A 13,891-nucleotide genomic window follows, 5' to 3' on the forward strand; every position below is an offset into this window, starting at 1 on the left:
AAGGGTTTTATATATATATATATATATATATATATAATATATAATATATTTTATATATATTATATATATATGAAATGTATCAAAACACATAAAAAAATGTATCAAAACTCAAAGAAAGTAGCTTATGAGAAGTGTTCAGAGACATTAGGATTAGCAGACATCCAGCAAACTAAATTTGGATCAATATTGGGGGGGGTGCGGCCAATGAGTGCAGCAGCGAAAAAACCCTGTGGGTCATTTGTAATAAAAACTTTAGTATTTGCAACTCGGCTCATAAGCTTTATAGATAATGAACACTTTATTTGCCTCTATTGCCGCACAGCCTGTTAGTCCCAATGCAGCCTCTCAGTAAGACATATTTTCCCCGTTATTATGCTTTCCTGACCCACGCAAACATGGTGCATCTGGTGAAGGACAAAGGTTTAATCCCCGCCGTGTCGCTGCTCGCTCACAAGTACCGTCAAAAACAGATATCACGTGTGTAAAAGGTGTAAAAAAAAAAAATACACATTTTGCCGCACCACAGTGCTACCTGATGTCAAGATGGACCGCTTGTTGTTAAACATGATTCATGGAAGGCTCTGCTTTGATTGCGGAGCGTTCAAGTGCCGACACCCTCGATGGCGGGGGTTGGCTATGAGAGAGATTAAAACAACAGGGAGCCACTGGTGTAGTGCTGTATTATTTGACCCTTTAGCAACCACTCAGAAAGGAGCTACTGGGGTAACCCCTGCTCTGTGGCGTTTCCTTGGCAACCTGTCGGTAGTGTCCAACAGAGTCGAAAATGGACAGGGAGAGCTGACAGGAACTCAGCTGTGAGTCGTAGTATGGGTATTTATTCACATTCATTTCTCAATAACATCACACATAAAAAAATAGAACATGTTTTGGTGTCTGGTGGGGCACTGCCCCTAATATGAAATATGCTATGTATGTGTTTTATTTACGTTTCCTACATTAAAAGTGTTTTCTCCTCGTCGGTTGCAGGCCTCTCCCAGCCCCGACGGATGCGGGTGATGTTTCGGTCCACGCAAGGAAGGAGGAGTAGTAGCTTCAATGCTAGCACCGTCGTAGGCACCACCAGACCGAGCATGTAGCCCGCTGGAGTGTACCACTTATACGTGGAGGGGCGAAGAAACTTGTCCCAGCCGTAGAGGTAGGTGTGGAGGGTGCAGAGCAACAAAGTCAGGTGGCCGAGCTTTGACTGGAAAATAAGGAAATGTCATGTCACATTCAGACGGAAAAATTGAATTATGATGGCTCGGTAATTGTGAGTTAACTACGGACAAAGTGCGATTAATCACGCTTAAACATTTTAATCCCTAATTATTACCTATGAAAATAAAGGTTTCTGGCAGCCCTAATTCCATTTGCCAAATAGGATGAATGCATTTTTGATAGTATTCGTTATGCTGTCACGATTACATTGTGAGTTAATTGCAATCAAATATTTTAATCGATTGACGGCCCTAATTTTTACCTATGAAAATAAAATAATTGCCAAATAGGATGAATGCATTTTGGATAGTTTTTGTCATGCTGTCACAATTGCATTGTGAGTTAATTGCGATTAATTATGATTAAATTTGTGAGTTAACTATGGACAAAATGTGATTAATTTCAATCAAATATTTTAATCGATTGACGGCCCTAATTTTTACCTATGAAAATAAAATAATTGCCAAATAGGATGAATGCATTTTGGATAGTTTTCATCATGCTGTCATAACATTGTGAGTTAATTGCAATTAATTACGATTGAATTTGTGAGTTAACTATGGACAAAATGTGATTAATTTCAATCAAATATTTTAATCGATTGACGGCCCCAATTTTTACCTATGAAAATAAAATAATTGCCAAATAGGATGAATGCATTTTGGATAGTTTTCATCATGCTGTCATAACATTGTGAGTTAATTGCAATTAATTACGATTAAATTTGTGAGTTAACTATGGACAAAATGTGATTAATTTCAATCAAATATTTTAATCGATTGACGGCCCCAATTTTTACCTATGAAAATAAAATAATTGCCAAATAGGATGAATGCATTTTGGATAGTTTTTGTCATGCTGTCATGATAACATTGTGAGTTAATTGCAATTAATTATGATTAAATTTGTGAGTTAACTATGGACAAAATGTGATTAATTTCAATCAAATATTTTAATCGATTGACGGCCCAAATTATTACCTATGAAAATAAAATAATTGCCAAATAGGATGAATGCATTTTGGATAGTTTTTGTCATGCTGTCATGATAACATTGTAAGTTAATTGCGATTAATTATGATTAAATTTGTGAGTTAACTATGGACAAAATGTGATTAATTTCAATCAAATATTTTAATCGATTGACGGCCCCAATTATTACCTATGAAAATAAAATAATTGCCAAATAGGATGAATGCATTTTGGATAGTTTTCGTCATGCTGTCACGATTGCATTGTCAGTTAATTGCGATTAATTATGATTAAATTTGTGAATTAACTATGGACAGAATGTGATTAATTCCGATCAAATATTTTAATCGATTGATGGCCCTAATTATTACCTATGAAAATAAAGGTTTGTAGCCATTTGCTAAATAGGATGAATGCATTTTGGATAGTTTCTGTCATGCTGTCACGATAAAATATAATACATCTACATAATACATTTTGCTTTTAAGCAGAAAGACACCATGCCGTCAGGAAGAAGATGTTCTGGTGCTAGCGTCTGACAATTCGACGGATAAGGCCTTTTCAAATCACACATTTCAAAATGTCCTTCACGGGTTCGCATCACTCAATGCGGTCGTGTCAGGAGGCTGGATGGGTGAACATGAATAAAGGACACGTGCGTCACCCCAAATACTTGAGTAGAAAAACCAGAAAAGGGCCCTAAATAATACTTAATGAAATACAATACATGACTTGATATCCAAGCCAGTGACCAAGGATAAAATACGGCCGTGAAATGACATTTGATGAATAACTTAACATTTAAAAAACTGCTCTAATTTCTCCTGGAGTAAAGGGGAGGGTCGTGGAATGAGAAAATGAGCTTGGTATGACCCAGTTACATTTATGAATGATCATTCTCTCATAGTGAGGCCGATTATGTTTTCAATTGATCAAGATGCGGGAAAAGGTCAAAACGCAGTGAGAAAATGCAACTAAGAGTTGTGTACTTTTTGAATATTATTCCTCGTGGAAGGAATATTGCCTAATTTTAAGCACATAAACATGATATAAAATCTTCATTATGGCCTACATGCCAAGTCCACCTTAGCACTGTAGTAAAATACTAAAATACTAAAATACTACCAGCAGGCAACATTTTCAAGTGGATACCAACTGTGCATTATTATTATTATTATTTCATGAATTTTGGTGAATCATCAGTCTAGTTGCGGCTCGCATTTTTTTTTTCTAAGGTGCAAGGCTGCATCCAAGCTGGCTGGTGTAGCGTGGCGCTAATGTGTCTGAAACACCCAACAATGTGCGAGTCTGTTTTTTCCACATTGAGCGCCTTTGTGCGGAATGGCTGCCAAATGTGTTGGCTACAAAACGGTGTGAAGAATCTAGCAGTTATTTTTTTTTTCCTGAAATCACAGTAATGGAGGGTAAATTGTAGCACTTGATCGGGTAAAGGCTCAAGAAACGGGCTTCATTTAAGGTGACGGTTTGCCTGATTGTCCGACTGACAATCATTCGATCGAATGATGAATCTCGTCTTTAGCGCTGACAGCTTGTCAACAAGACAAAACCGTCTTAGAAATAATTGATTTATCCTGTCAACTGCAAGATAGAACCTAAAGAACCATACCTATGGACAATTTGGAGTCACCAATGAACCTAGCATATTAATATCATAGGAAAAGATATTTGAGAAGTTAAAAAATCGAGGAGCGATAGCGGGTCTCGCAAACAAACACACACACACATTCAGGCCCAGACGGATGAATAATAAAAATGAATGAAATAACCGCTTAAACGAGCTTGGGTGGGAAAAATCCACCGACATTTCAGCCCGGAATGACTAGTAAGGTAAACAGGACGCAGGGATTTTGCCCAGCAGTCTGTACACTGGACCTTTGTATTCAGAGTCAACACACACAAACACACACAAAACACACACATCCAGTATTAAAGGACTACCTGTACGAAGCTGAATTCCCTCCAACTGAGAGCGTTGCTCACTGAAGGGAGCGATGTTATTCCTAGTAGAACGTAAAAACCGAAACCCAGCATCCCCACAGAGTAGTAAGAGTCACTTCGCCAGGCCATCGTTGTGTCAAACTTTGACGTTTGGTTCTCCCTGATCTGAATAAGACAGCAACACAAGGCAGGGGTTCGTACACTGGTAAAAAATGTAAAAAAAAATTTACACAATTTTTTTTTTTTTTACTTTGTCAAACACTTACTTACCTGCGTGACAGTGCTGGCAGAAATCTTGAATCTCACATAATATCTGAAAGACCCAGAAAGATTCAGTTATTCAACTTTGTCAAGCCAATTTAGCACTTAGAAATAAATTCCGATTTAATTTGCCTCCATTGTTGTTCTTCTCATCCAATATTTTCTATAGTAATTGTTTTAATAATTACCGGTAATTTGTTACAACATTACAGGGAAAGAAAAGAATTGGAAAAAATACACAGCTTTGGCAGTGTTGGAAAAACGTCCAAAAAAATGAATGACGAGGAAATAAAAAATATAGACAAAGCATTTTTGCACAGTTGTTTTTCTTTTTTATTATATATTAATAAATATATAATATAATAATATTATATATATATTATTATAATAATATTATATTATATTTATAAACATCAGACTACATCAAACTATGTCATTTAATTTTACGTTTTTTTTGTTTTACTCAAGTCGTGTTGCCGGTTTTTATGTTAAAAGTTGAAATACATCGGAAGCAACTGGCAGGCCGGATTCAAACGCTTGGTGGGCCGAATGTGGCCCCCGTTCCGTAGTTTGCCCACCCCTGGTATAGGTTATTGTTTTTGATGTACATATATTTACATTTATTCTGAACAGCACCTGCCACTTTTTATTTTTATATTCTTATTCCTTATTTCATTTACATTATTTTTCCTTATATTTTTACTTTCTACAAAATGCACCGTATATTATTATTATTATTATTATTATTATTATTATTATTATTATTATTATTATTATTATTATTATTATTATTATTATTATTATTATTATTATATTTCGGGCCTCAAACCAAAGTTTGTACACCAGATGACAGTCCTGACACTACCTTGGCCGGGAATCAAACCCATGCCCTCCGACATGAAAGATAGAAGAGTGTACCATAATATAAAATAAACATCAAAATAAAATAGAAATTTTTAAAATAGTTTTGAATAAAATATGTGAGGGTTGCATTGGAAAAAGTGAAATCAATTTTCTGTGAAAATACCAACTGTTAATTTTAATTTTTAAATAATGATTTATATTTTTTTAATAATGATTTTTTTAAAATTTAAATAAAAATGTAAATAATTTTTAATAATGAATAAAACTATGAATATGTTCACAAAGCACCTTATGGGGATGATGAGCGTGTAGAGTACGTGTAGGAAAGCAAAGGCCAGTGCCAGCAGTCCTAACTGCTTCCTGCATAGCATCCATCGGTCCAGCCAATCAGGGAAGCGCCTGAAAAATCAGCACCAGTCGGTTCCAGTCATATTTTGGGACACACGCCCCCAAATCTAACATCCACCCCGATGTCTCACCTGTACTTGGTTCCTCTGTACAGCTGAAGGAAGGCGGCGATAACTCCAGGCAGGTAACACAGCGACAACATGACGAGTGAAACGATAGGAAACACCTGACAGATGCCGACTTCAGTTAGAAGATGCTAACACCCCAAGGCTGCTTGTCAAGTCGTCACCTTGTTGGCCAGGGACACCATGATTCTGAAGGAGATGTCTTTCCCCTGATCCACGTAGGCGTAGATGACGTCTCTGATGAGCACGTAGAAGAAGAAGAAGGCGGTGAGGCCCAAGGCGATTCTCAGGGGGAGTCTCCACTCTGGGAAGAGCTGCAGGGGGACGTCCTCCAGGTCCTTGGCTGCAGATAGAGACCCCTTGTCCACAACTGTGAAGCCCATCTTGGTGGCCACCTCTGCTATGGCCTGCTTTGCCTCTGTACTGTTCCCACACAGGTAGACCTGTAATATTAATAGTAGGGCTGTCAGATGGTTAAAAAATTGAAAAATTGAAAAATTGAAAATGTAAAAATGTAAACATGTAAAATATAAAATATATAAAAATTAAAAATTTAAAAATAAATTAAAAATATATATATAAAAAATTAAAAATATAATAAATTAATCATGATTAATCACCATTCCCAACTATGTCTGAAATATACCAATTTTTACTGTATTTAATGCACCACTAAAACACACATCTCACTCTTATGTACAATAAGCTTCAAAATGTGCAATACCCGACTTCATTCATTCAAGAAATTCAGGTACAACATGTGCAATACTACCTTTTGGTTACTGCAACTCTACATTTTTGTTACTGCAATTCTACGTTGTTTACTATATAGGTCAGGTGTGGGCAAATACTTTGAATTTTGGGACGCATTGAGTTAACAAAATTGTCCAGGGGGGGCCACAACATATATTTAACACACACACACAGTATTTTATGCTTATAATTTTTCTTCAATTATTTGTCTAATTTTATCTGTAAAAATGTTACAACATCAGACTATGTCATTTAATTTTACGGTTTTGTTTTTTTTTTTTTTACTAAATAAGACGGTCAATAAGAGGCCAGTTTTTATGTTAAAAGTTGAAGTACTTAGAAAGCAACTGATGGGCCGGATTCAAATGCTTGGTGGGCCGCACGTGGCCCCCGGGCCGTAGTTTGCCCACTCCTCGTATAGGTTATTATTTTTGATGTACATATATTTACATTTATTCTGAACAGCACCTGCCAATTTTTATATTTATATTCTTATTCCTTATTTTATTATTTTTTCCTTATTTGTATTATTTTTCCTTTTTTTCCCTTATTTTTTTTTTTTTTACTTTCTACAAAATGCACTGTGGAGTTGCAGCATGCTAATTATTACTATTAAATGAATACAAATTAAAACTGCAAGCGGCACGGTGATCGAGTGGTTAGCACGCAGACCTCACAGCTAGGAGACCGGGGTTCAATTCCACCCTCGAGTTTGCATGTTCTTCCCGTGCATGCATGGGTTTTCTCCGGGTACTCCGGTTTCCTCCATAAACATGCTAGGTTAATTAGCGACTCCAAATTGTCCATAGGTATGAATGTGAGTGTGAATGGTTGTTTGTCTATATGTGCCCTGTGATTGGCTGGCCACCAGTCCAGAGTGTAGCCCCGCCTCTCATCTCGGCATTTTTCATGGCAAAAAAAAAATCCAATCTATCCCTTTAAAGCATTTATTATCCAAAAGAAAAGGGGAGATGCAGCAGCTTAAGAAAAATGAAGAAAAACTGGACAATTATAATTTTTTTTTAACTCAAATTTTTTTTCCTCGTGAGGAAAAGCGGTAGAAAATGAATGAATGAACAACTTGATGCCAAAAAAATCCAATCTATCCCTTTATAGCATTTATTATCCAAAAGAAAAGGGGAGATGCAGCAGCTTAAGAAAAATGAAGAAAAACTGGACAATTTATTATAATTTTTTTTTTAACTCAAATTTTTTTTTCCTCGTGAGGAAAAGCGGTAGAAAATGAATGAATGAACAACTTGATGCCAAAAAAATCCAATCTATCCCTTTATAGCATTTATTATCCAGAAGAAAAGGGGACATGCAGCAGCTTAAGAAAAATGAAGAAAAACTGGACAATTTATTATAATTTTTTTTTTAACTCAAATTATTTTTCCCTCGTGAGGAAAAATGGTAGAAAATGAATGAATGAATGAATGTAATTAAAACTGCAGTTTTTGATACAGCTTCACTCAGATCTCGTTAGGCATCGGTGTACCTAATGTTGGGGCCAGCGTGTAATATTCTATGATTTAATGATGAAAATATATTGTTGTCTCTTGGGGGTACATACAATTAAAGCACTTGATAAATCTTCAAGGATGAAATAGTACTTTTTTGTTGAAGAAAGCCAATAAATTAAGAACAATCGGTCAAGGATGCTCCAAATACACCAACACACACATACACACACATACACACACATATGTGCTTACGGATTCCTCCGGGAGTGTTCAAACGCTTCACACTGAAACAACAAATCCCAACATATGCTGCCGTTTCGCAGTACAGAGCGAGAAAGCGAAACGCGGGCTTGGACGCTCAGATCCAAGAGTGACTTTGAGTTAATTGATTCAAGGATACATCAGACGTGGCTCTCGCTGCAAAGACACCAGGCCGACTCCTCAGATTTGGCTGCTGTCGCGTGGAATTGGTTTGATCCAAACTTCAAAACGAGTTAATAATATCATTTGGAATGAGATTCCTTCCAGTTCGACGGACACCATTATTTTTAACTTGTTGGTCAACACCCCTCCCCCCCGTTGCGGCGACACATCAGAGACCGACCGAAGGCTTATCGCTCTGCTGTGGCCGTTGAATTACCAAATAAATCGATTAAAAAAATATATATTTTTTTAAGAAAATAAATGCGTACGAAACAACAAAGACTTCAAAAAGAGGTTCCCGCACACTTTGTCGCTCTCATTCATTCATTTATTTAGGTAACGTGTCGGTCCGTTTGACCTTCATCGCACATATTAAATCCATATTAAAATATATGTATGTCCCCGATGGGTGCAGGCAACCAATCCGGGGACTTAGAGGGCGACCTGTTTTGCTGAGTATCACCTGTCGGAAGGGCAATAACATTCATTTAGCAGGTGTACAGAGTTTCACATAATATGAAAAACATATACATAATTTAATTCACACACATGAACACATGTACAAATAGGGGCAACCATGCCAGTGATTTAAAAAACAGTTTTATGATTTTAAAAAAAAATAAAAATCAGTAAATCCTCAACACCTTTTATAGAAAGCAGAAGGGGGGAGGGAAAAAAAACAAAAAAACAAAAAAAAATGTAAAAAAAATTTTTTTGATTGTTTTTTGTTTTGGGTTTTTTTGTAGAAAAATCAGTAAATCCTCAACACTTTTTTTTTAAATTTAAAAAACAGTTTTATTAATTTTAATTAATTTTTTTAATTATTTTTTTTATTTTTTTAGAAAAATCAAAGCTGAAGTTTTTTTTGATAGAAAGAGGATGGGGGAGGGAAAAAAACAAAAAACAAAACAAAAAAAACAAACCTGAAGTTTTTTTTCCTCCCCCTTCCTCTTTCTATAAAAGATGTTGAGGATTTACTGATTTTTCTAAAAAAAAAAAAAAATCATAAAACTGTTTTTAAATTTCAAAAAAAACTTCAGCTTTGTTTTTTTTGTGTTTTTTTTTTTTGAATGAATGAGAGCGACACAGTGTACGGGAACCTCTTTTTGAAATATTTTTAAGAAACTAAAAGAAACATTTACCTGTCTATTGGCATCTGACGGTCCGTTCTGCAGAGCCCAGGCAGACAAGGTGTTAAAACCTTTCACCACTCGGCATCCGGGAAGGAGTCTGGAAAAGAAAAAAAATTCCTGCTGATTCAAACATCCGACGTTCTGATATTAAAGCTGCATGCTTCAGTTGCTCTCACTTCTGCAAATATGCAGCATTGGCCTCCGGGTAGAGGTTCTTCTCAGGGTTGTTGCTGACATCCACCAGCACCTTTGGACCAAAAGTAGTGAGGAAAATCAGAAACAGAAAGACCTAAAGTCCATAAATTACTCCGACGAGTACACACCAATAGGGTTGAAAACAACACTCAAAATTATTATTATTATTATTAAGATACGGTATACCTTTATTAGTCCCAAAGGGGCGAAATTGTCAGGTTTTTAACCAAAACATTGAAAACATAAATGTTGATCATCCACAGGTTTATTGCACGGTTATTGCACAAGATTTTTGCAGTAGTTTATATTATGGAATCTGATTATAGGATAATCTGCGACTCTAAATTGTCAGGTTTTTAACCAAAACATTGAAAACATACATGTTGATCAGCCACAGGTTTATTGCACGGTTATTGCACAGGATTTTTGCAGTAGTTTATATTATGGAATCTGATTATAGGATAATCTGTGACTCTAAATTGTCAGGTTTTTAACCAAAACATTGAAAACATACATGTTGATCATCCACATGTTTATTGCACGGTTATTGCACTTTTTTATTGCACGGTTATTGCACAAGATTTTTGCAGTAGTTTATATTACAGAATCTGATTATAGGATAATCTGTGACTCTAAATTGTCATCATAAATGTTTGAATACGGTCTATTTTTGTTTTAAAAATGCATTTTAAATCAATTTCTATGTCATTTTTGCCTAAATGAAGCATTTATAAGGCATTCAAAAGACAAAAGCCTGTGGGCTTTAATTGTATGTGGGAACATTTTTTTCTGGTCTGGTGGTCCTTGAAAGCACCGCAATCGCTGCGAGGCAAAAAGTCAAATATGCATATGATTTTTACACCGTGACGCTTGCATTATCATTCATTAGTGGTGAATATCGGACTTATATATACGGTACATTTAATATACATCAATATAGACTCCATAAAACCTCCAGAAAGTACCTTTCCTTCCAGTTGTGAGCCGAGCGTCTCCATGAAGCCGTAATGTTCTCTGTGTAAACACACAAAGACCAGACTGGCCAACTGGGCTGCGTCGGCATAGCTCAACACCTTCGTGACACACACATGACTCCATGTTAGCACACACAGTAGGAATTATGTAATGGCAATCAATGGGAACTTATTAAAAATGTATGCAATCTATATGACACAAAGATAGTACTATGTGGAGGTTGGGTTTAGATAGTTGACCATATATTGACCTACACTGCAGTGCTTTTAGCAACTTTACATTCATGCATCAAATATTTGTATTATTATTTAAAAAATATAAAAAAATTATAGAAAAATATTTAAAAATTATAAATAAATAAATAAATAAATTGATTAATTTTTTACAATTTATTACTTTTTTATTATTAATCAACCTTTCATTTTTACTCACTGGACAATCTACTAATTACTAATCTACTAATTTTAAATAATAGATTTTATTTAAAATAGATTTTAAATAATCTACTAAATGTACTAATCTGGACACCCCTGTCAGATCATTTTAAAATTTATTAATTTATGAAAAAAAATAAAAATAAAAAAAATTTATGAATCAACATGTAAAAATATTTAGATATGTTTTTACACAAAACAAAAAAAATATGTATAAATATTAGCAAAAAAAAGAAATGGAGCAAGAAAAAAAGGGAAAAAAAGCTACAAAAAAAGTAAACAAAATGCAAGTTAATTGCATTAATTACATTTTGATTTTTAAGTATGTACAAAATTTTTTGTTCCAAAAATCTAGCCAAAAAGTAATAAAAATAACATTAATATCATCCATCCATTTTCTATACCGCTTACCCTCATCAGTGTGATCATAATACACATATACTATATATATACTATGTATATATTTTTTGTGTTTATTGCACAGGCCACACAGCCGGGAGACCCAAGTTTGATTCCACCCTCTGTGTGGAGTTTGCATGTTCTCCCCGTGCATGCGTGGGTTTTCTCCGGGTACTCCGGTTTCCTCCCACATTCCAAAAAAAAAAACCATGCTAGGTTAATTAGCGACTCCAAATTGTCCATAGGTATGAATGTGAGTGTGAATGGTTGTTTGTCTATATGTGCCCTGTGATTGGCCGACCAGCACCCCCTGTTGAACAGTAATTAAGCAACACAGAAGCATAAATAAAATACTGTTAAACTACAAAAAACCTACTGTGATCTTCACTTCAGCTGATAACAACCATTTTTTTTTTTTGTCAACATACTGACTGAACTCCACAACATGGCGGTCACTCCGTGTGTGTGTGTTACATACCTGAGCTCCTTGAGGCAAAGAACCACAATTGTGAGGCCTGCGGCTGCCGTAGACCACCTTGTAGTCCATCTGCAGCAGGCGCCGGCCCAGGGAGCGTCCTAAATCTCCCGTCCCGAAAATGCATAACGGCTTCTGCTCCGAGGTGGCTTCTTCTGTTTGCGCTCCTACGGGACGCAAAGACACGCCGTCTGGTTTCACCTCTTTGGACATTGGCCTAGAAAACCAGGAAATTAGCTTAACGCTGGAATTAAAGTGGAGCTTCAGTGCAATGGCGTTATTATGAGAAAAACGTTGGAGACCATGTGGCTTCCATGTGTTGACTTGTAATATTCCTGCTGCTTTTTTTTCTATTTGCCTTTCCCTCCTCCCATTTTAGGATGGGCTTAAACTGGGAAACTTCCATGGCAAATAAGGGGGTCGTGTGTGTATGTGTGTGTATGTGTGTATGTGTGTGTGTGTGCTGAACCCAAAACACCAAAGCTAGTCGTCATTTCCTCACATTCTGGCATTTGTGGTCTTTGCGAAATCTCGGAAAGCATTTCCCACAACAATTTCCCAATTTCTGTGTATGGGTCTTAAACAACAGCCCGGGGGCGACATCCGGCTTGCCGAGTATTTGAATCCAGCCCGCACGTTCTTTCCAAAGTATTTAATTGAAACTGTATCATGGCTTTGAAGAGAAAACGGGAGATTTCTGGACCTGAAGATATAATATAACAATAACAACAATCAATTCTTATTGCAAATGTTGATCCAAAATCGTCACGCACAATCATTTCATTCATTTTGTAATGCTTATGCTCATAAGGGTCGCGGGGGGGGGTGGGGGGGGGGATTTCTGTAGCTGAAGCTATAATATACCAATAACAATAGTCAATTTTTTATTGCAAATGTCGATCCAAAATCGTTACACTCAATAATTTCATTAAATTTCTAATGCTCACAAGGGTTGCAGGTTGGGGTGCTGGAGCCTATCCCAGCTGTCTTTGCAAAGTCTCGGAAAGCATTTCCCACAACAACTTCCGTCAACTTCAGTCAATTCTTATTGCAAATGTCGATCCAAAATCGTCACGCACAATCATTTCATTCATTTTGTAATGCTTATGCTCATAAGGGTCGCGGGGGGGGGGGGGGATTTCTGTAGCTGAAGCTATAATATACCAATAACAATAGTCAATTTTTTATTGCAAATGTCGATCCAAAATCGTTACACACAATAATTTCATTCAATTTCTAATGCTCACAAGGGTCGCAGGTTGGGGTGCTAATGCTTATGTTCATCTTTGTCTTTACGAAATCTTGGAAAGCACAACAATTTCCCGATTTCTGTGTATGGGTCTTAAACAACAGCCCGGGGGCCACATCCGGCCCGCCAAGTGTTTGAATCCGGCCCGCTTGTTCTTTCCAAAGTAGTTAATTGAAACTGTATCATGGCTTTGAAGAGAAAACGGGAGATTTCTGGAGCTGAAGCTATAATATAATAACAGTCAATTTTTTATTGCAAATGTCGATCCAAAAACGTCACTCTTAATCATTTTGTTCATTTTCTAATGCTTATGCTCACAAGGGTCGCAGGGGGAGGGGGACCGGAGATTTCTGTAGCTGAAGCTATAATATACCAATAACAACAGTCAATTTTTTTATTGCAAATGTTGATCCAAAATCTTCACGCTCAATTATTTCATTCATTTTCTAATGCTTATGTTCATCTTTGTCTTTGCGAAATCTTGGAAAGCACAACAATTTCCCGATTTCTGTGTATGGGTCTTAAACAACAGCCCGGGGGCCACATCCGGCCCGCCAAGTGTTTGAATACGGCCCGCTCGTTCTTTCCAAAGTATTTCATTGAAACTGTATCCTGGCTTTGAAGAGAAAACGGGAAATTTCTGGAG

At 36.4% G+C, this 13,891-nt stretch overlaps 1 protein-coding gene across 1 annotated transcript; it reads right to left on the bottom strand.

Annotated features, from left to right (window-relative positions):
- Positions 1-820: 820 nt before the first annotated feature.
- Positions 821-12,326, bottom strand: LOC131137127 (metalloreductase STEAP4-like). The gene is made up of 10 exons (XM_058084707.2): positions 12,000-12,326; positions 10,679-10,786; positions 9,695-9,765; positions 9,528-9,615; positions 5,911-6,189; positions 5,753-5,847; positions 5,562-5,672; positions 4,419-4,461; positions 4,149-4,313; positions 821-1,204 (listed from the first exon to the last, which is right to left on the bottom strand). The coding sequence occupies exons 1-10, from the start codon at positions 12,207-12,209 to the stop codon at positions 953-955; spliced, it is 1,422 nt and encodes a 473-aa protein (XP_057940690.2). The 5' UTR covers positions 12,210-12,326; the 3' UTR covers positions 821-952.
- Positions 12,327-13,891: the final 1,565 nt, after the last annotated feature.

This window comes from Doryrhamphus excisus, linkage group LG17 (assembly GCF_037039965.1).
Source record: "Doryrhamphus excisus strain RoL-2023G ecotype Guam linkage group LG17, RoL_Dexc_Guam_v1.1, whole genome shotgun sequence".
Classification (NCBI taxonomy): Eukaryota; Metazoa; Chordata; class Actinopteri; order Syngnathiformes; family Syngnathidae; genus Doryrhamphus; species Doryrhamphus excisus.